This window comes from Halictus rubicundus, chromosome 5 (assembly GCF_050948215.1).
Source record: "Halictus rubicundus isolate RS-2024b chromosome 5, iyHalRubi1_principal, whole genome shotgun sequence".
Classification (NCBI taxonomy): domain Eukaryota; kingdom Metazoa; phylum Arthropoda; class Insecta; order Hymenoptera; family Halictidae; genus Halictus; species Halictus rubicundus.
Window position 1 is genome coordinate 10,072 of NC_135153.1, and position 20,564 is coordinate 30,635.

General features: G+C 48.0%; 2 protein-coding genes across 2 annotated transcripts in view; both read left to right on the top strand.

Annotated features, from left to right (window-relative positions):
* The first annotated feature begins 254 nt into the window (after positions 1–254).
* On the top strand, positions 255–6,157 carry LOC143354602 (uncharacterized). The gene is made up of 7 exons (XM_076788854.1): positions 255–389; positions 2,759–2,775; positions 2,833–3,739; positions 4,249–4,445; positions 4,641–4,924; positions 5,027–5,227; positions 5,499–6,157. The coding sequence occupies exons 1-7, from the start codon at positions 255–257 to the stop codon at positions 6,155–6,157; spliced, it is 2,400 nt and encodes a 799-aa protein (XP_076644969.1).
* A 555-nt stretch (positions 6,158–6,712) lies between these two features.
* LOC143354603 (uncharacterized) overlaps positions 6,713–20,564 on the top strand; it is a 132,881-nt gene continuing 119,029 nt past the window's right edge. Inside the window, exon 1 of the mRNA XM_076788856.1 lies at positions 6,713–7,150. Coding sequence (XP_076644971.1) covers positions 7,033–7,150 — 118 coding nt within the window. The 5' untranslated portion in view covers positions 6,713–7,032. The remainder of the gene's footprint in view (positions 7,151–20,564) is intronic.

Consider the following 20,564-nt stretch of genomic DNA (forward strand, 5'->3'; position numbering starts at 1 on the left):
GATCTCTGATATCCCATCGCGATAATCTAGTGGCGATCGAGAAAAATCGCGTGGTAGATCACGATCGCGAACACGTGGCGAGTCGGAAGTTGCGATTTCGGTGCGGCGAAAAATAGTGACTTTTCGTGGGTTGGGTTTCCGTGGGTGGAAGACTTCGGTCAGGAAGACGCGAAGACTACGGCGCCGGGATGAAAAATCGAGGCCGAATTGAGTGGCGATTGTTCGATTTTGGAGCGGCGAAGACGGAAGCCAGCATGGCGGAGCAACACTTTCGCAACGTGGAGGAGGTACTACCGAAATTCGACCCGGTATCCAAACAGCTCTCCGTGGACGAATGGATCGAAAAAATCGAGGAATACGGTGATTTATATCAATGGGATGATATAGCGGTAAGGCATTATGCTCTATCTTCGCTCGCGGGTGTCGCAAAACAGTGGAGAGATAGCCTTCCGCGACTGGAACGTACGTGGGCGGAATGGAAGGTCGTATTACGTCGGGACTTCCCTTGCAAAAGAAGCGCTGTCGAGACGCGAATAGAAGCACAACATTATAAATAAACGGTCAGCCAAAACGTGATAGAGTATTTTTACGAAAAACTTGCGAGATGCAACCGCGCGATGATGGCCGATGACGAAACCATTGAATGGATCGTGGCCGGTTTAAACAATCCAAGATACAGAGATTTTTTGGGTCCTTTGAGCCGTTATAAGAGAACGAGCGAATTATTGCCGGATTTGGAAGCGGGATCTGCGTTAATGCGTGAGAACCCCGTAGCGAGCCAACGTAAGGCACATGGCGCGACAATAAGGTCGGCGAGTAATACAAACTGTTTTGTTTGTAAACAGCCAGGTCATCAAGCACGACTATGTCCAAATAGAACGAGAGCTATAACCTGCTTTAAATGTGGTGTAACCGTTCTTTCCTACCGTTTCTTTCTATCCGAATACGTTGTTACCCGTATCCCTACTTCGCGTCTCGAGATTACCCCTTACCGTCTCGCAGGGCCGGTTACTGCCCTAATTTCTCGAAGCTCGCAAGTTCGCGTGATGGAATGGATTCGTGCCTCCAGGCACTGGAAAGCGGCGAGGTATGGACGAGTTAAATGAGATATTCGAAGCCCAGATAAAGTAACAAAAGATGATATATTCTCGTAAGAACCGTTGTGTGTGTTTGTATACAGTTAATTCAAGGTACCGTGTGGAACAATAGGTCGGCCTCCCGTGCCGACGGCTCGCGACGCGTAAACAAAGTATTATGAACGCGTGAAAAACGCTCGCGGTACGCTCGCTCGACTCTACGTCCGGTTTTCGGAATCGGTTTAGAAAATCACTCAGCACGGATCGCGCCCCGCGATAAGCAGTTCGTGACCCGTCTGACCGTCCCAACACTCGGCCGGATAATCGTACGAGTGATCAGGATGGAGACAAACACGAAATCGCCGTCACTCCACGCTTCCAATGAGTCTGCCCTTCAGCACGTAATCGGGGCCTCTAAGCAATCTCGGACGAGGCGGCGGCAGAGTGTCAGTGACCGTGCAAAGTCCGATCGCTCCTATCTGACCCGAAATCCGCGATCGAACGACGTCGTACCTGTCAGACCATCCAGGCACCTGGACGATGTTCGTACAAGTGGCCTGGGTGGAGACGCACACTAAACCTCGGTCGCTCGACGGGACCCAGGAGTCTACCCTTCGGCACGATACGTGGCCTCGGAGCAATCTCTGATAAGGTCACGACAGAGTAGCCGCGATCATACGAAGTACAATCGCCTCGAATCTGGTCGAGACCCACACCAAGACCTCGGTAATTCCACGGGACCCAGAAGTGTACCCTCTGGCACGGTGCGTGCCCTCGGAGTACCCTCGATTAAGGTCACGGCAGAAAAACCATGATTGTGTGAAATGAAATAGTCCCGATCCAGACGGGACTCACAGAAAACCTCGGCAGTTCCTCGGAACCCAGGAGTTTACCCTTTGGTACGTTTCGTGGCCTCAGAGTACGCTCTGTCGAGGTTTCGGAAAAACCACCGCGATCATGCGATGATTGACTGTCTCGCTTCGACCCATATAGTACGTACAGTATCTTTGAAACGATACTTCTACGTACCCTATAATAATATTTAGACTTTGAAAGACGAAGCGAACCTACTGTGTCTGTTCGACGCAATTATCGCACGCTTTGCGACGCGTTTCTATCTCTGCGCGACGCAGTTCTCTAAATTTTACAAAATTGTGTCATGCGGACACACGGCGCTTTCCACTCGCCGTCGCTCCTAGTATTCGCGACTTGCTCGCTGCAAGTGATCTACACTGACAATTGTAACACTTTACTTCGTAATTTATAATTAAACATTTCCCGATCAATCTTTAAACGAGTGAAAATTCTATGATTTTGTTTGACTACTACGCGGTCACGTCCGAGAGTCACGGAGCTTTATACAAAATGTTGCGACAGTGCCACGGCGCGGTTTGTGCTCGTGACTCCTCGGTTTGAGGCGCGTACGTGTTGAGAGCAGGAAGGACGGTTTGCCTTGCTCTGCCGAGTCGGTTTGACTCCTCTAACGCGTACCGTGTTTCGTCGAACAGACACTATTCCTAAACGCGTGTTTCCCGGACCGCTTCCAGACATAGAGTGCTGGATCGCTGGCTCGCATCGACCTCCTTCGATCGTTATCGAGTGAGGATCGATGCGTGCGCAACTTGACGAGGATCGCGATATCTGGCGATCCTTCGCTATCTCCGGACTCGCGAACAACGTAGTGGGATATGGTGGTGGGGTCAGTATCGCCGATCGATACGTGCGATGTATCAATGTGTAACCGACACGGTTACAGTGGAAACACAGGCCATATCTCACGTGCCTGCCCCACGACGAATCGGGATGGAAGAAGAAGCGGTCAGGCGGTGACATCCACGACTCCAACTGAAACGACGAGGATAAGGGCGCGCAGTCAACCCCCGGCCGTGCTGCACATCACGGAGGACACGCACCGGAAATATTATAAGGACGCTCTCATCAACGGCCACCTTGTAAAATGCTACATCGACTTAGGCAGCAGCGTGGTAGCATTGCGTCGGGATGTTGCTGACGAACTGCAGCTCACGTATCATGAGACGACACTGGATCCCTTCGTCGGATATGGAGCAGGACAGGTACGTCCGATTGGTATATTTACCGCTAATATTAGTATCGATACCGTAGAGACTCGAGTGACTGTACACGTGGTGCCAAGCGGTAGTCTGACCATACCGCTCCTCGTTGGGCATCCATACACCGAGGCTGAAGGTGTTGTCATACTCAGCCGGGCGGGCGAGCTGATAATCGCCCCCTCATTGGACAACGCATACCAGGCAACAGCAGCAACCACGGCTCCGCGTCCGACGACGCTTGTATCAGAAGGACCGTACGTGATTCCACGAAATTATCTAGGACACGTGACAGTGCGCAGCCAGTTACGAGCGCAAGACATTTGCGTCGAGGGAGGACTGCGCGCGCAGACTCTCAGCATCCCAAGGTGCATCGTTTCGACAAACAGTGAAGGACTAGCGGTGCTACCGGTCCTGAATGTTACCGATGCGCCGATCACTGTGCGCGAGGGCGAGACGGTCGCTCGCGGCGAAACGTGCAAAGAGGGGGAGGGTGACGGCAATCCTTCAGGGTTGGCGCAGGAGGTCAATTGCGACGAAGTCACGAGACAAGAAATAGATACGGATGTCCTCGGCGAAGACACGGAAAAACTTGTAAATATGTTGAACGCGCGAACCGCTATATTTTTGCGAAGAATTTTAAACAATTAGGAGAAGCTAATTGCACGGCGATGAAAATAGAGCTAACGATAGATAAACCAATCGTGTATCGGCCGTACCGTCTATCGTATCACGAACGGAAAAAATTGAGCGATCTAACAAACGAATTAAAGGACGCGAACGTGATCGAAGACAGCCAATCTCCGTTTTCGAGCCCCGTACTATTAGTAAAAAAGCGGAATGGAGACGTTCGGATGTGTATCGACTACCGCGCTTTAAACAAAATTACATTGAAGGATAAATACCCGTTACCACGTATAGACGACCAAATCGACTTGTTGCGCGGCTATCGATATTATAGTACAATTGATCTGTTCAGTGGCTATTACCAGATTCCGGTGGAACCGTCGTCACGAGAGAAAACCGCGTTCGTCACGCCGGACGGGCATTTCCAATTTCGCCGTATGCCTTTCGGGTTAACCAACGCGCCATCGGTTTTTCAGAGGGCTATCAATACGATTTTAGGATCGCTGCGATTTGATACAGCAATAGCTTACCTCGATGACATTATTATCCCAAGTGGAGACGTCGAAGAGGGGTTGCAACGATTGCAGCACGTCTTTGATCTTTTGCGCGCGAACGGGTTGCGGATTAATTTGAAAAAGTGTCATTATCTAAAGCGTGAAATAGAATATTTAGGGTTTGACATATCGGCGGGAAAGATACGACCGGGGAAGCGGAAGATCGAGTGCGTGACTAACTTTCCTGAACCAAAGAATATTAGAGATGTGCGGGGATTCTCCGGGTTAAGCAGTTATTTTCGTCGGTTTATAAAAAACTTTGCCGTGAGAATGAAGCCCTTAACCGATCTCTCAAAGAAAAACGTACCGTTCAGTTGGGGGGTGGAACAAAAGAAAGCGTTCGAAGAAATAAAGCAATTGCTTTCTACTAGACCGGTATTAACGATCTATCAGCACGGTGCAGAAACCGAGGTGCACACTGATGCATGTGCGGCCGGGTTGGGTGGCGTTTTACTACAAAAACAGTCGGATAATACATGGCGACCTGTTAGCTACTTTAGCCGAAAAACTACTCCTGAGGAGGCGAAATATCATTCGTACGAACTCGAGGCCTTGGCGATCGTATGTGCGCTCGAAAAATTTCGCGTGTACCTCATAGGTATACACTTTGTAATCCGAACCGACTGTAATAACCTGAAAATGTTAGCGGGCAAACGCGATTTGAATCCCAGGATTGGGAGATGGTTCGTACGGCTCTCAGAATTCGATTACACGCTACAGTATCATACGGGTAAACAAAATCAGGTAGCGGACGCGTTAAGTAGGAATCCGGCAGGAGAAGCCGAGGATACGACATTGGTAGGACTTCAGATATTAGGGGTACACATGACGATTGATTGGATAGCGGCGATGCAGAGGAGTGATGCGGAAATTCTGCGAGTACGAGATGCGTTAGAGAGTGGTGATACGAATGCACACGCAAAGTTTACAATGTACAACGCGAGAGAATATAAAATAACGAAGGGAAGATGGCGATTATATGTCCCGGCAGACTTAAAATATGAAATAGTAGCGGAAGCGCACCAATCATTGGCGCACTTAGGTATCGATAAATCCCTCGCAAAACTGAAGCAAGAATACTATTTTCCCAAAATGCGTGAATTCGTCGCAAAGTACGTGAATCGATGTATAGCGTGCCTTTATTATAAAACGCCGCCCGGGAAAAAAACCAGGGTTCTTACACCCGTTGGATAAGGGTGACAGGCCATTTCAAAGCGTTCATGTAGACCATCTAGGACCATTACCTGTTACCGAAAGGGATAAGAAGTATGTAGCAGCGGCGGTATGTGGATTCAGCAAATACGTAGTTCTAAAAGCTGTAGAGGATGTAGGCGCGGCTAGCACAATAAGATTCGTGATAGAATTTATGTCGCATTACGGAAAGCCCATGTGTATTATAACGGATCGCAGAACAGCCTTCACAGCAAAAAGTTTTGCCGAATTTTGTAGCGAACATGATGTACAACACGTTAAAATTGCAACCGGCACTCCACGAGCAAATGGACAGATAGAAAAGATAAACAATGTGATACTAAATTGCCTAGCTACTTCGACGCGCACGATAACCTGTGAAGACTGGGACGAAAAACTGTATGAAGTGCAGTGGGCGATCAACAGTAGCTATCATAGGGTCACACGTCGAACACCCCACGAGATTGTTTTCAATTATAAAATCAGCGGATGGCGCGAAAATCCATTAACGATAGAAATTAGGCAAATAAACGACGAATTAGGAACCGAGGAGGAAAAGCGCGACGTTTCAGAGCTGTTACGCGAAAACGAGGGAGCGATGGAACGGCAGTATGATACCGCAAAGAAGCAAAAATTATAGCAAGGGCGATATTGTACTTGTTAGAAGCGAAATTCCCGCAACGGGAGAAAGTCGAAAACTGGCGCCGAAATAACGCGGCTCATACGAAATTGCCGAAGTCCTAGTCAAAGATAGATATATAGTACGAGACATCGAAGGCGAACAGCAAAGTCAACGTGTTTACTCGAATGTAGTCTCAGTCGACCGATTAAAATATGTATCATCCGCGCACGAATATTCGGATCGAGTCGTCACACGAGCACAAGGCAGCTGTGCAAGTAACGCAGCTAAGGATGTACAGAACGACTGTGTAAAACCTCGTATTGCGTTAAACAATTAGAAGGAGTTCATAACTTCGACAAGGTCGTCGAAGAGGTCAGGAAGGGCCGAAACTGGTGTGTGTGTGTGTGTGTGCGTGCGTGCGTGCGTGCGTGCGTGCGTGCGTGCGTGCGTGCGTGCGTGTGTGTGTGTGTGTGTGTGTGTGTGTGTGTGTGTGTGTGTGTGTGTGTGTTTTCGTTAATCAGATTTTTTCAGTTTCTAACCGTATGATTGTTGTTACGCGTTACGTTGCCGCAACACACGGAAGGGTTTTCCGTGAATGGGATGGGTCCTTGTCCCGATCGGAGGAAGTACACACGGCACAACAGTTTTTACAACAACGATTTATTAATAACATGTTTGCGTCGAGGACTTTCGTCGTACAAGAAGCTGGTTCGCTGGATCGAGTGTTCTTAAAAAGTACCGGACGTCTCGTGATGTCGTAGCGTTCTGCTGTTCGGTGTCGCGTCGTCTATGTTGACTCTGACTCTTCTTCTATTGGCTGTTTTTAACTATATGGTGTGACTAAAGGATTTCTAATTGGTGAGTGGGTGGTGCATTTGGTCGTCGGAGTAGGGATGCGCTTTGGAGGAACTCTGTTTAGATTGTATAATGAATTAGGTGTGAAGGATATAGGAAAGATGGTCTGGAAAACGAGATTTGTATATTGCCCTATCAATGGGCTCGCTCACGGAGGTCTCGTAAACACGTCATATATCTCACGTTCGGTCTGTGTGGGACCGAACAATGATGACCGTCGAAAGTCCCGTACTAAGGGTTCGGCACGTTCTTCGTGGTTGTTGTAATCCGCGAAGAGTGGATCGGATGTAACATACGTTATTGTAAAAACATTTTTCAACTATGTTTGAACTATTTTTTAATAATTTTTCGGAGAAATATATTTGGAGTACTTTTGGCCTTTAGTCATTTACGGGCTGTATTACTTATCTACTTAACATTATATATTTAGAATATTTAACGCATCTTTAGAAACAACACAGATATTTGAGATGCAAACGTTACGTGTCTCACCCTGTATATATACAGGGTTGGTCATTTAAATGGGAACACCTAAATATCTCGGTTATTATTAGTCGTACAAAAACTCTCCACAGAATAAAGTTGTACCAGAGAGGATAGGAGAGTGCTCACGCCCGGGTTTTCGGCTGTTATGTACGTATTAGGGACCCGAAATTACGATACTTGTCTGCAGATGGCACAACCGGTTAATCTATCAATTTCGCGGCATGAGTTCAAACGCCTCAAAGTACTAAGGTACTAAACTCCCGAACGCGGCTTTATCTGGGAAGGGAAAATGGATATAAAATGTTATAAACGTAACTTGGTCGGAAAACTTTACTGTATTTCTAATAATGTTGATGGGTCGACAAAGTGATTTTCGAGATCAAAAACGAGTGTGTCGAGGGCCTTTGCTCTGTTCCTTTTATCGGACCTCCGGTTCCAGGATGCGTTGATAGTGGGGCGTCGTGAGGTCCAATCAGAAGGGTAGTCTCCTCCCCTAAGTTGCGTGGGCCTAGAATGCGTAAGGCCTCGAGGGAGTGGCCCAAGGGGACGTAATCTGAGGGGTTACTCGCGTGTAGCATGCCACGTGCGTTTCGATTGCCGTTCGATGTCTTCGTAGGTGACCTCTTGTTCGGGGGTGACTAATTTATGTCTTCCGGGTCCTTGAGGGAGGCTGTAGAGCTGTCTTCTCTCGGGTCTGTTTTTCCTCGTTGTCCTTCGCTTAAGCGGGCCTGGTCCTAGTAGAAGTGGTTCCGCTCCGTTATCGCTTGTAGCTGGCATTCCTTGCGTCTCGCTTTCCCTACTCGAGTGACCTCTTAACTTAACATAACATTTTCTAACTGCGCTTTCTTAAAAATTATCCTTATAGAATACGTGTCTGTTCGAATACGCGCGGTATCATGTCTAGTTATTACCGAGATGGCGCCTGTTTCGATTAGGGCGACGTCACACCTCCCCCCTTAATAAAAAGGATGTTACATGTAGTAACAACTTTTACTTTAATACTAGGTAGAACACCTTATAACTAAGTGGAACAATAATAATTAATAATAATAGATTAATAATAAAATTAACGGTAAACGCAAAAGGAAAAATTATAGCAAAGCGCCAATTGCTACAGTAGTAATAATAATAATAATGATGACAATAAAAAAAAATATAGTATAGTATGATTATAGTATAGAAAGGGGGTAGTTATAATAATATTTATTATAGAAAGCAGAGGTACTAAAATGCTTAGTAACATAGACAGATATTTTATTTTGATATATAGAATAATAGAGAAAATAACTACTGTAACATAATCATATTAAAGGTATGCATATATACAAAAACACAAAAAGAAATTAAATGACAATAGTAATAGCGATCTTAATAATGATGTTTATAATTATAAAAGGATGTGGTATGACTAAGTATAAAAATAGGTGTTACTAACGATACAGCTTATTTAGAAGATATATGCATATATTATTATTCGCCTATATTCCGCATTCATGATACATATGCATACATACGTAAGCACCCTTGCTATAATGCTCGACTCGATATTCTACAGGTATATCAAGGATCTGGTTGTGGATCGGGTAGCGGTTCAGGCCTAATATGGGCTAATTTAAGTTTATTGGTATGGACTATCTTCATACGTGATTGGTTGATTACGATTTCGGCATTGAAATCATCAAATAATCGGGTTATTTTATACGGTCCGTTCCATTGGGGGTCAAACTTGGAAGTTCGAGGTTCGTGAAGCAGGTACACGTGGTCGTCGATCCTAAACTTGTGTGGGTTGACGTTCCGGTCATAAAGTTTTTTACATTTAGCCTTGGCTTTCTTAAGGGTTTGGGCGGCAGATGCTTGTACGGTTGTTATTGTAGAGAAAAGGTCGTCGAAGTATTGAGAAAACGTTCGGGGTGGTTGTACGTCGGCAAATTCTGAAGGGATGCGGGCCTTTTTACCAAAAATAAGTTCATGGGGAGTGAAACCTGTAGACTCGTGAACCGATGTATTGTAGGAAAACATGCCGAATCGTATCCATTTATCCCAATCTCTCTTAGTGCAATAGTGTTTTAAATATTCGATGAAGACGTGGTGAGCGCGTTCGAGCGAACCTAATGATTGGGGATGGTATGCTGTAGATTTAATTTGTTTGATTTTGAAGATGCGGCAAAAGCATTTCATTATTCGGCTCATAAAATTTCTACCTTGATCAGTGTGGATGGTTTTTGGGCATCCGAAACGAGAAATAAATTGTTCTGCAAGTGCAGAAGCAACAGAGACTGCATCCATTTCTCGGAGAGGGATAGCATCTGAATATTTTGTCAGATTATCTTGGAGAGTGAGGAGATATCTGTAACCTGATTCGGTTACTGGTAAAGGTCCAACAATGTCTAACTGTACCTTATCGAATGCCTGTTGAGGGGTGTCTGTAATACGAAGAGGTTGTTTAATCCCTTTCCTTACTAGTTTGAATTTTTGACAACTGGGGCAGGTTTTTACGAGGTCTGCGATATCTTTTCGCATTCCTTTCCAATAGAAGTCTTCACGAACACGGTTATATAACTTAGTAATTCCTTTGTGACCACCCACCACAGACTCGTGGTATTCTTTAAGGATACGACTTTGGTCGTCCTTTGGGGGAAATTTTAGTTCGTTTGAGCATATAGTGATAGTATACCCTTCCGTCGAGAAACCAGCCTTGAATAGTTTTTCTATATCGATCCAAGGAATTTGATCTAAGTCGTTACGATTTTTCGATACACTGCAAGTAAAGAGGCCAAGTCCCTTCATTAAATTTTTTAAACTATGAATGCACAATTCGATGTTTGTAAGGCTGGTAGGTGAATTGGGGGTTTCTTGGGTAATTAAGTGGAAAATATTGGTTCGACCGGATCGGATGGCAATGGCTTCACCTACGTTGGCATCCACGTTGCGCAATTCATGGATGGAGAACCTCCCTTGTTCGAGTAACTCATTACTAGTTGCAGAAGTTAACTCGTAGTTTGCCGAAATGAAACGAACTATGTGATCTTTTCTCAGAGATAGGAAATCTTTACTGTAGGTAAAACATGAATGGGTTAAAGTGTATAATTCGTTAGTGTTGAATCGGGCAGCGATCGGTGGATCTTGGTTGGATATGTTTCGTTCTTCTGAAAAAGGGTTATCGTCGGGTTGGGTAGCGTCAGAGTCAACCGTGTCCCATAAATACCTTCCCTCGATGCGTGCACTGCAGCCTGTCCGTGGAGACGGTACGGGAATTTGCGCGCGTACCGGAACTCCGACATGGCGTACAGGCGAGATTTCCCTCGTTGCGAGTACGGGTTTTATCGTCGCTTCTCGTTGCACTGCAGCTTGTCCTTGGAGACGGTCTGGGAATTTGCGCGCAGAACCGGAACTACCGACATAGCGTGCAGGCGAATTTTCCAGCGTTGCAGGAAGAAGGGTCCACACTTTACTCCCCGGGACACGATCTACTGTCTTGTCTTGTTGAGTAGTCATGCAAATGTTGTTGCAGGATTTCGATGTTATTGTGGATGGTGTTCGGGTGGATACAAGTTGGTTGTTTATCTGGGGTAGATTTCCTATCTCTTCCGCCAACTTCTCGCTAGCAAAGAAGCAGGCGGCAACGGAAGCTTCACATTCGAGACATTGAGATACTTTGCCAGGATCGTCACCCGTTTCGATATCAGTAACCGGTGTTTTGTCCGCGCGGACAAGCATCTTTTCCTGACATCTAGAGTGAGAATCCCTTTGAAGTTCCACTGCCGTTTGTTGCAAAACCTCATCCGGAACGTTACGGGAAAGAGCATCCGCGTTGGAATTTACGCGTCCTGGCTTGTATACGATATTATAATCGTACTCGTTCAATTTGATTCTCCATCGCATTAATTTGGAGGTTGGATCTTTGGTGTTGTGGAGCCAAACTAGAGGTCGATGGTCCGTGACAAGGGTAAATTTATGGCCGTACAGATAGGGGCGGAAATGATTAACAGCGAAAATTATGGCGAGTAATTCCTTTTCGGTAGTAGAATAGTTTGTTTCGGTGTCGTTCAGTGTTCTCGATGCATAGGCAATAGGAAGATCTTTGCCTATATCACCCTGACTGAGGACGGCACCGATGGCATAGTTGGAGGCATCGGTAGTGACTATAAATGATTTGCGAAAATCCGGATATTGCAGGAGGGGTTGCCGGCAGATAGTGTCTCTTAGGTTTTCAAATGCTTCTTGCGCAGCATGGTTCCAGAAGAATGGAGTACTCTTTTTTAGCAATCGAGTCATGGGTTTTGCGAGTCTCGCGAAGTCCTTGATAAACCTGCGATAGTATCCGATTAATCCTAAAAAGGATTTAATTGTTTTCCTATTCGAGGGTACCGGGAACGATTTCACGGCTTTAATTTTACCGGGGTCCGGCTTCACTCCTTCGTTAGTGATCAGATGCCCTAGATAAGCTATTTCTTTGCGAAGAAACATGCACTTTTCCGGTTGAAGTGCCAGCCCAGCGTTTTGCAAGCGACCTAGCAGAGTGTTTAGTTTTCTAGAGTGTTCTTCGAGTGAATTAGCATAGACGACAATATCATCCATGTATACGAATAATTCGATACCCTGTAGACCGACGAGGACACGATCCATAAGCCTCTGGAAGGTGGCTGGTGCGTTACAAAGACCAAAGGGCATTCTATTAAACTCGTAATGTCCAAAAGGGGTTGAAAATGCGGTTTTTGATTTAGAAGAGGGGTCCATAGATACCTGATGAAACCCTGAGGCTAAATCGAGCGTGCTAAAATATTTAGCACCTCCTAATTGATCGAGGATATCCGTTATATTAGGGAGTGGGTAAGCGTCGTTGATTGTTTTTTCATTGAGTCTGCGATAGTCGATGACCATTCGCCAACGAGGTTCACCAGACGAATCCGGCTTCTTCGGCACGATCCAAACAGGTGAATTATATGGGGAATCGGAGGGTTCGATGATTTTATTGTTAAGAAGGTCTTGGACTTGGTTCTGAATTTCTGCCTTGTGGATCTGAGGATATCTGTATTGTTTGGTGTTTAGCGGGCTCTCATCGGTGGTAATTATCTTATGTTTTACGGTGGTGGTGGACTCTAATTTATCTCCAGGTAAGTGAAATTGGTATGCGTAAGTGGCAACACTTGATAGAATACTAACTCTTTCTTCCTCGTTCAAATTATCTAATTTAAGAAGGCCAGAAAGCTTTGAAAGTCTCTCGGCAGAGGAGCGTTGGTTGTCTATACCTGGGTTACCGATTCGAGCAGAACGGGCTAATGGGGGTTGAGCCTCGAAATCTTCCAGTTCGACCGGAGGTAGAGTAATATTGACCTGATCATACGTACAATTAGTGGCGAACAATTTTACATGACCCTGATCTTGCGAAACAATTGCTTCTCCTACGTACACTCCCGGTCCGAAATCCATTTTCCTAACGTAACCTTCCCTTAAATTTGGAGTTTTAGTAGGAATTTTAATTAACGTTTTAGTTCGCGGCGGCAAGTCGAACGAAGGGTGGTTACAAAACGGAATTTCTTTATTCCCTAAGATTAGTGAACTTGACAATTTTTCTCGAAAAGCTAGAAGAGCCTGCTGTTTAGTAAGGAATTCCATTCCAATAATTCCGGATTGTTCTATGGGGAAGCTATGGTCTACTACTTGAAATTTTATTTCGACACTCAGCATATTGAGAGTAATTTCTCCATAGGTTCGACGAGTTCCTGTCCCAATGCCTCTCAAATGATACGAAATTTTAGTGTTAACATGAACCTCTGGAGAAATCGCACTTTCTTTAATTAGATTCAATTGTGAACCGGTGTCAATGAGGAAATAACCCTGGTTGTTATGGAAAAAACAATGATCTATAATTATGACGGGGAGTTGGGTTGTTCGCTTTCGACTGAGATCGTAGTTAACCTGGCAGAGTCGGGTCGCGCTTTTATTGCTACACTCTTCGTAGCGCTGTCTCGAAGAGCGAGATTGGAGTTTAAATTACGCCCAGGTGCAATGTATGATGATGGGTGATTATCACTACGTCGTTCCCGATCGCGCTTAGCAAAACAATTAAACTCGTTATGACCTTTCCGTTTACAATAAGTGCACATAAGGGCCTCCCGCCGTTTGAAGCTATTGCAGTTTTCTGACGCGTGACCCGGTTTCCGACAGGTATGGCAGTAAAGGCGTGAACGACGATCATCACCGCCTCGTGTTGCCCGGATTTCGTTTACCCGGACTGTCTCTATTTCTTCGCGAGGACGTCTCGTGTCAAATCTTCGTTCTTGCCCACGTTCGCGACGATCGTATCGCACGATTTTTTCCCGACGAACACGAGCTCTATTCTTTTGATGTTCCTCCTCGTCCATCGCCAAATCAATGGCCGCTTGGAGAATCGCGGGTTTTCCTTGACGAACCTGAGTCTCGATTGTATTACTCAATCCCGTGATGTAACAACTGCAGGCGTTGTCTATGGCCCTAGTCCGTACTCCATATGCGACGTCCGGATCACATTCTTCATCAATCGCGTCAAGTATATCGTCTAATAATTCTTTGACTCGATTCCCGTACTGGAGTGCAGATTCTCCGATTTCTTGATACATATTCGACATACGCGTTTGGAGGGTGTCGAGAGTGTGCCTTGGGGTAAATGCACGTTCCAAAGATTTTAGTAATTCTTCCAGATTATACGTATCTCGTTGTCGTCGGATATGACTTTTCGCGTACTTAATTACTTTTTTCTCTATTATTTTAACAAGAAATTGCCGTTCGTTCAACTTTACCGCCTTCCAAATATCGCGGCATAATCTCGTAAACTCTTTCACCGGTGTAGACTTCCCATCAAATTCAGGCAAAATTTCCGAGGCTAATTTTAAAGAGATTTGGCATCCGCCGACGGATTCGACATTAGAGACAGCGGAAGCAGAAGATAATTCCTCTATATTCGAATTTTCGTACTGTTCAGACACAATCGATGGGAGTTGATACCCCGGTGGCCGAACAAATGGTTTGTCAATTTCATTTCGCATGATCTCAGGGTCACGCCAAGGGATAAGAGAGAAATCGGAGGAGCTATCAGACCGTGAGGTTCCCTGCGGGCACGCGACAACCCACGAGCTAGTCGATCGACTATCGTTACTCATGTTTACACTAGACAATTATCTATCTTAATCTAAATACAAAACTAATCTAATCCTGACTGGTCACTCGAGATAGAAACAATGAACGTGTGTCTTACACTTGAGCTGCTGATGAGTTGACGATGTCCGCTGCTACTGAATTCCAGAAGGGTAGGTTCGTTTACTAGATGTTGTTCCCTTCTTCAAATGGACGTTGAATGTGCAGCTATCAGGATGGCAGGTGCGCAGCAGGTATCCAGTGATTGCCAGTGATTTCAGGGTTGCTTTAGGCTAGCTTGCGTGGCCGCTGATAATCACCTCTTCCGGTATTCACCCGTCGCTCCCTGGGGAAACCACGCCAAAACCCAGGAGGGAAGAGTGGCACGAAAACTCAGTTTGTAATTCACAGTTCAATGTTCACCTGCACTCTTTTATTGTCCTTATTTAATTAAAATACACTGTTAGTTCAGTTCGAATTCTAAGTCACAAATGTGTTCTTTTGAAAAAGCGCGCACGAAAGTTGGCGTATCCCACCGCTGTCACCACTGTTATGTACGTATTAGGGACCCGAAATTACGATACTTGTCTGCAGATGGCACAACCGGTTAATCTATCAATTTCGCGGCATGAGTTCAAACGCCTCAAAGTACTAAGGTACTAAACTCCCGAACGCGGCTTTATCTGGGAAGGGAAAATGGATATAAAATGTTATAAACGTAACTTGGTCGGAAAACTTTACTGTATTTCTAATAATGTTGATGGGTCGACAAAGTGATTTTCGAGATCAAAAACGAGTGTGTCGAGGGCCTTTGCTCTGTTCCTTTTATCGGACCTCCGGTTCCAGGATGCGTTGATAGTGGGGCGTCGTGAGGTCCAATCAGAAGGGTAGTCTCCTCCCCTAAGTTGCGTGGGCCTAGAATGCGTAAGGCCTCGAGGGAGTGGCCCAAGGGGACGTAATCTGAGGGGTTACTCGCGTGTAGCATGCCACGTGATCCCACCGCTGTCACCACTGTTATGTACGTATTAGGGACCCGAAATTACGATACTTGTCTGCAGATGGCACAACCGGTTAATCTATCAATTTCGCGGCATGAGTTCAAACGCCTCAAAGTACTAAGGTACTAAACTCCCGAACGCGGCTTTATCTGGGAAGGGAAAATGGATATAAAATGTTATAAACGTAACTTGGTCGGAAAACTTTACTGTATTTCTAATAATGTTGATGGGTCGACAAAGTGATTTTCGAGATCAAAAACGAGTGTGTCGAGGGCCTTTGCTCTGTTCCTTTTATCGGACCTCCGGTTCCAGGATGCGTTGATAGTGGGGCGTCGTGAGGTCCAATCAGAAGGGTAGTCTCCTCCCCTAAGTTGCGTGGGCCTAGAATGCGTAAGGCCTCGAGGGAGTGGCCCAAGGGGACGTAATCTGAGGGGTTACTCGCGTGTAGCATGCCACGTGCGTTTCGATTGCCGTTCGATGTCTTCGTAGGTGGCCTCTTGTTCGGGGGTGACTAATTTATGTCTTCCGGGTCCTTGAGGGAGGCTGTAGAGCTGTCTTCTCTCGGGTCTGTTTTTCCTCGTTGTCCTTCGCTTAAGCGGGCCTGGTCCTAGTAGAAGTGGTTCCGCTCCGTTATCGCTTGTAGCTGGCATTCCTTGCGTCTCGCTTTCCCTACTCGAGTGACCTCTTAACTTAACATAACATTTTCTAACTGCGCTTTCTTAAAAATTATCCTTATAGAATACGTGTCTGTTCGAATACGCGCGGTATCATGTCTAGTTATTACCGAGATGGCGCCTGTTTCGATTAGGGCGACGTCACACGGCGTTCTGTAGGATTACGGTCTAGTGGGTTACTGGACTACGGCCTACAGCCGCCGGGAAACCGGAAACTGGGTGGAAAATCACCGTTGCGCGTATACGTACAGAAAACTTTATTTATGTTTTTACTCGATAAAGGCTGATACAGGAGTCTTTTCGAGAGTGTTCAACGGCGGCAAATCCGCCTTGACTCATCGAACACGCAGAGTCTAGAGGGGCGACTCACTCTTGCCGCTCGCACGCGGCTAATGCCGGCGACGCTAGCGCTACGGCAAGGTGCGGAAACGCACGTAGCCCCTACAGTTCCTTGTAGGTATGGGGCCTACCATCCAGGTAAAGAACTAGGCACGTGTATGTTGGCAAGAGGAACTTTATTTGTATCTGCACGTGGCGGCAGACTCAGTGCGACTGGTGCCTAGGGAGGACGCCGAGCGTGTCTCGGGGAAAATCCCTAGATACATAGAGTCGTGCTCCTATTTATTGGCGCCCGCTGCGTCGCCTAGCGGATGCACTAGGGAGTCAACGATACTCCCTACACCACCCCCCTCGCCAGTAATGGCGGGTGAGACGCAGACAGACATGCTAATTCTGCTCTTTGGTTATCGCGCTATATATATAAAAACAAAATATAACATATATACATAAATCCACGGTGCTATAACTACGAAATATATACAAACGACTATTTAAACTTTGCAGGAACAAGAACTTAGATGTAAACATAATATTTATCGGTAGACAGGAAAATTGCTCTGTCTTTGGGAGGCCCTAGCTGGTATTGCACATGATGGTTCGGTACCACTAGTTCTCGCTGACCAGAAACGCTGGCTTAAGCCTGTCCTTGCTAACGTTTACGTCGCGTTGTCCTATTCTAAGTACAAAGTTCTTATCACTACGGCTTAAAACTAAATATGGTCCCTCGTACGGTGGTTGTAGCGGTTTTTTAACCGCGTCGCGACGCACCAACACGTGCGATGCCGTGTCGAGGTCTTTGAACACGAACACCCGTCGATGACCGTGATGCGCCTTCGGAGCCGGCTTAAGCGACTTCATGTGGTCTCGCAGCTGCTCCACGAAGACGGATAGCTCCACCTGGTCGTTGCCCGCAATCAGGTCGCCGGGTAGACGCAGAGTCTCCCCGTAGACCACTTCTGCTGGTGTCGTCCCGCTGTCCTCTTTGACTGCTGCCCGGATGCCGAGCAGGACTGCCGGAAGCGCCTCCGACCAGGTTTCCTCCTGGCGGCACATGATGGCCGCTTTCAGCTGCCGATGAAGACGTTCTACGGCCCCGTTGGCCTGTGGGTGGTACGCTGTCGTTCGATGGTGTTCCGCTCCCAGCGCTCGTGCCCATGTCTTGAATAGCACGGACTCGAACTGCCGACCCTGGTCCGTCGTTATCCTCAGTGGAACGCCGTAGCGCGAAATCCAGCCCGCGAACAGCGTTCGCGCGACGGTCTCCGCGCTGATGTCAGCCACTGGAAACGCCTCCGGCCATCTGGAGAAGCGGTCGATGACGGTCACGCAGTGCGTGTAGCCCCTGGAGTGCGGCAGTGGTCCAACGATGTCCACGTGAATGTGGTCGAAACGCGCGGTGGGAGCTGTGAACTCCCCGACCGGCGTCGACACGTGTCGTGAAACCTTCGCCCGTTGGCACCGCATGCACGTCTGCGCCCAGGTGCGGCAATCCTTCTTGACGGACGGCCAGACGAAGCGCTGCGTGACCAGCCTCACGGTTGCCTTGGGTCCGGCGTGTGCCAGACCGTGTAGGCTGTTAAAGATGGCTCTGCGAAAAGCTGCTGGCACGAGTGGGCGTGCCTGGCCGGTGGAAATGTCGCAGTACACGTCCACGCTGGGCTGCTGGAGGCGGATCTTCTTGATGACCAGGCCTCGGGGGTCTGCCATCAACCGCTGCAGCTCGGCGTCCGAACCTTGCGCGTCGGCGAGCTCGTGAAAATCCACCGGTGCAACCACTTCCTCGATGCGCGATAGGGCATCGGCGGTGGTGTTCTCAGCGCCCTTGACGTGCTGCACATCTGTGGTGAATTGTGCGATGTAGTTCAGGTAGCGGAACTGAATGGGTGTGCATTTCTCCGGCTTCTGGCTGAGGGCGAAGGTCAGCGGCTTGTGGTCGGTGAAAATGGTGAAATTCCTGCCTTCCACCGCGTGGCGGAAATATTTCACCGCCGCGTACATTGCCAGCAGCTCTCGGTCGTACGCGCTGTAGTTCCGCTGCGCCGGGTTCAGCTTCCTAGAAAAGAAAGCAAGCGGTTCCCAGGTACCTTGCCGGAACTGCTGCAGCACTGCTCCCAACGCGATGTCCGAGGCATCCACCATCATAGCCAGTTTGGCCTTGGCTGACGGATGCACTAGTGTGGTTGCAGCTGCCAAAGCCGCCTTCGTCCTCGTGAACGCCGCGTCTGCCTCCGGTGTCCACTCCACGGGCTCGCTCTTCTTGCCTGATGTCAGGCAAGCCACGAGTGGAGCTTGGATGTTCGCCGCCCCAGGGATGCACCGCCGGTAAAAGTTTACCATGCCCAGGAACCTGCTGAGTTCGGCTTGGTTTACCGGCTTGGGGTAACGAGTGATGGCCTCCACCTTATCGGCCAACGGGCAAATCCCTGCTTTGCCGACCGTGAACCCGAGGAAAGGCACCTCCGGGACGCTAAATTCGCACTTTGCCGAATTTATCACTACCCCGAACTTGGCGAACCTCTGGAACAATTGTTCCAAGTGTCCGAGGTGTTGCTCTTTTGAGTCCGACGCCACCAGCAAGTCGTCAATGTAAACATAAACAAAGTCTAACCCGCGCACTACCTCGTCCATAAAACGTTGGAACGTTTGCGCGGCGTTACGCAGTCCAAAAGTCATTACCGGGAATTCGAATAACCCGAACGGCGTAGTGATCGCGGTCTTATGAATGTCTGCTTCCGCGACCGGGATCTGATGGTACGCGCGCACTAGGTCTATTTTCGAAAAAACCGTTTTCCCGTGCAAACTCTGCGCGAAGTCTTGAATGTGCGGCACTGGGTACGCGTCGGGTACCGTCCTAGCGTTCAACGCGCGATAGTCCCCGCACGGACGCCACTCACTATTCTTTTTGGGCACCAGGTGTAACGGCGATGCCCAGGCACTTTTTGACGGACGAGTGATGCCCTGTTGCAGCATATACTCGAATTCCCGTTTCGCCGCCTTCAGCCGGTCCGTCGTGAGACGCCGCGGTCGCTGCGATACGGGAGGTCCCGGTGTCGTCACGATGTGATGCTTAACATCGTGTTTCACCGCACTGCCACACACTGAGGGACGCGTAATACCCTGAAATTGTTTTAACAGCGCGTATACCGCACTGTCCCGCACTGGTGCCACGCATTGAGCCGATTCGACCGTGCCGGTCGGTATTGTTCCGGTTACCGATAGGCCGGTGATTTTGTCGATCAACCGACGGTCCTGAACGTCCGGCAGGAGACCGAATCGGGCTAAAAAGTCCGCACCAATAATGGGTCGCGAAATGTCTGCAATAACAAACGTCCACGGGAATGCCCGGCGTAATCCTAAATCTACACTAATCACTACGTGCCCGTAAGTGTTAATTAGTGAACCGTTCGCCGCGGTCAGCAGGTAGCTCGATTTCGTTCGCGCACCGGTCACTTTTTTCCGCGGGAACACGCTGACCTCAGCCCCGGTATCGACCAGGTACTGGGTCTTCGTCGTCGCGTCGGTTACGAAGAGGCGACGTGCTGTCCTCTCAGGGCCGCTTGTCGCCATCAGCGACTCTGTAGGTCGTTTCCCGACTGGAAAGTACACGGCTTCGTGCACTTTGTCGCCTTGTCTCCGAATCGCCCGTGATACCAGCAGATGCCGCTGGGGCGAGATCGGGAACGTCTACGGTATCGGCTGCTGGGCGTGCTGCTCCTTGGTTGGCGCCCTCTGCCCTCCAGCTTGGTGTTCACGAGCGCGGCAATTTGCTCAACGAGGGCGTTGATGTCGCCGAGCGCTGCGACATTGTTTGCCGCCGCTGCTGGGTGGATCTGCGCCGGCGTGACCTCGCTGATCCGGTCTGCCAGGGCCGCCACTTTCTCGAGCTCGACGCCATCTTGTGTGGCCAGCACCGATTGCATGGCGACGGGTAACCTACTCATCCACAGAGTCCGGATGAAA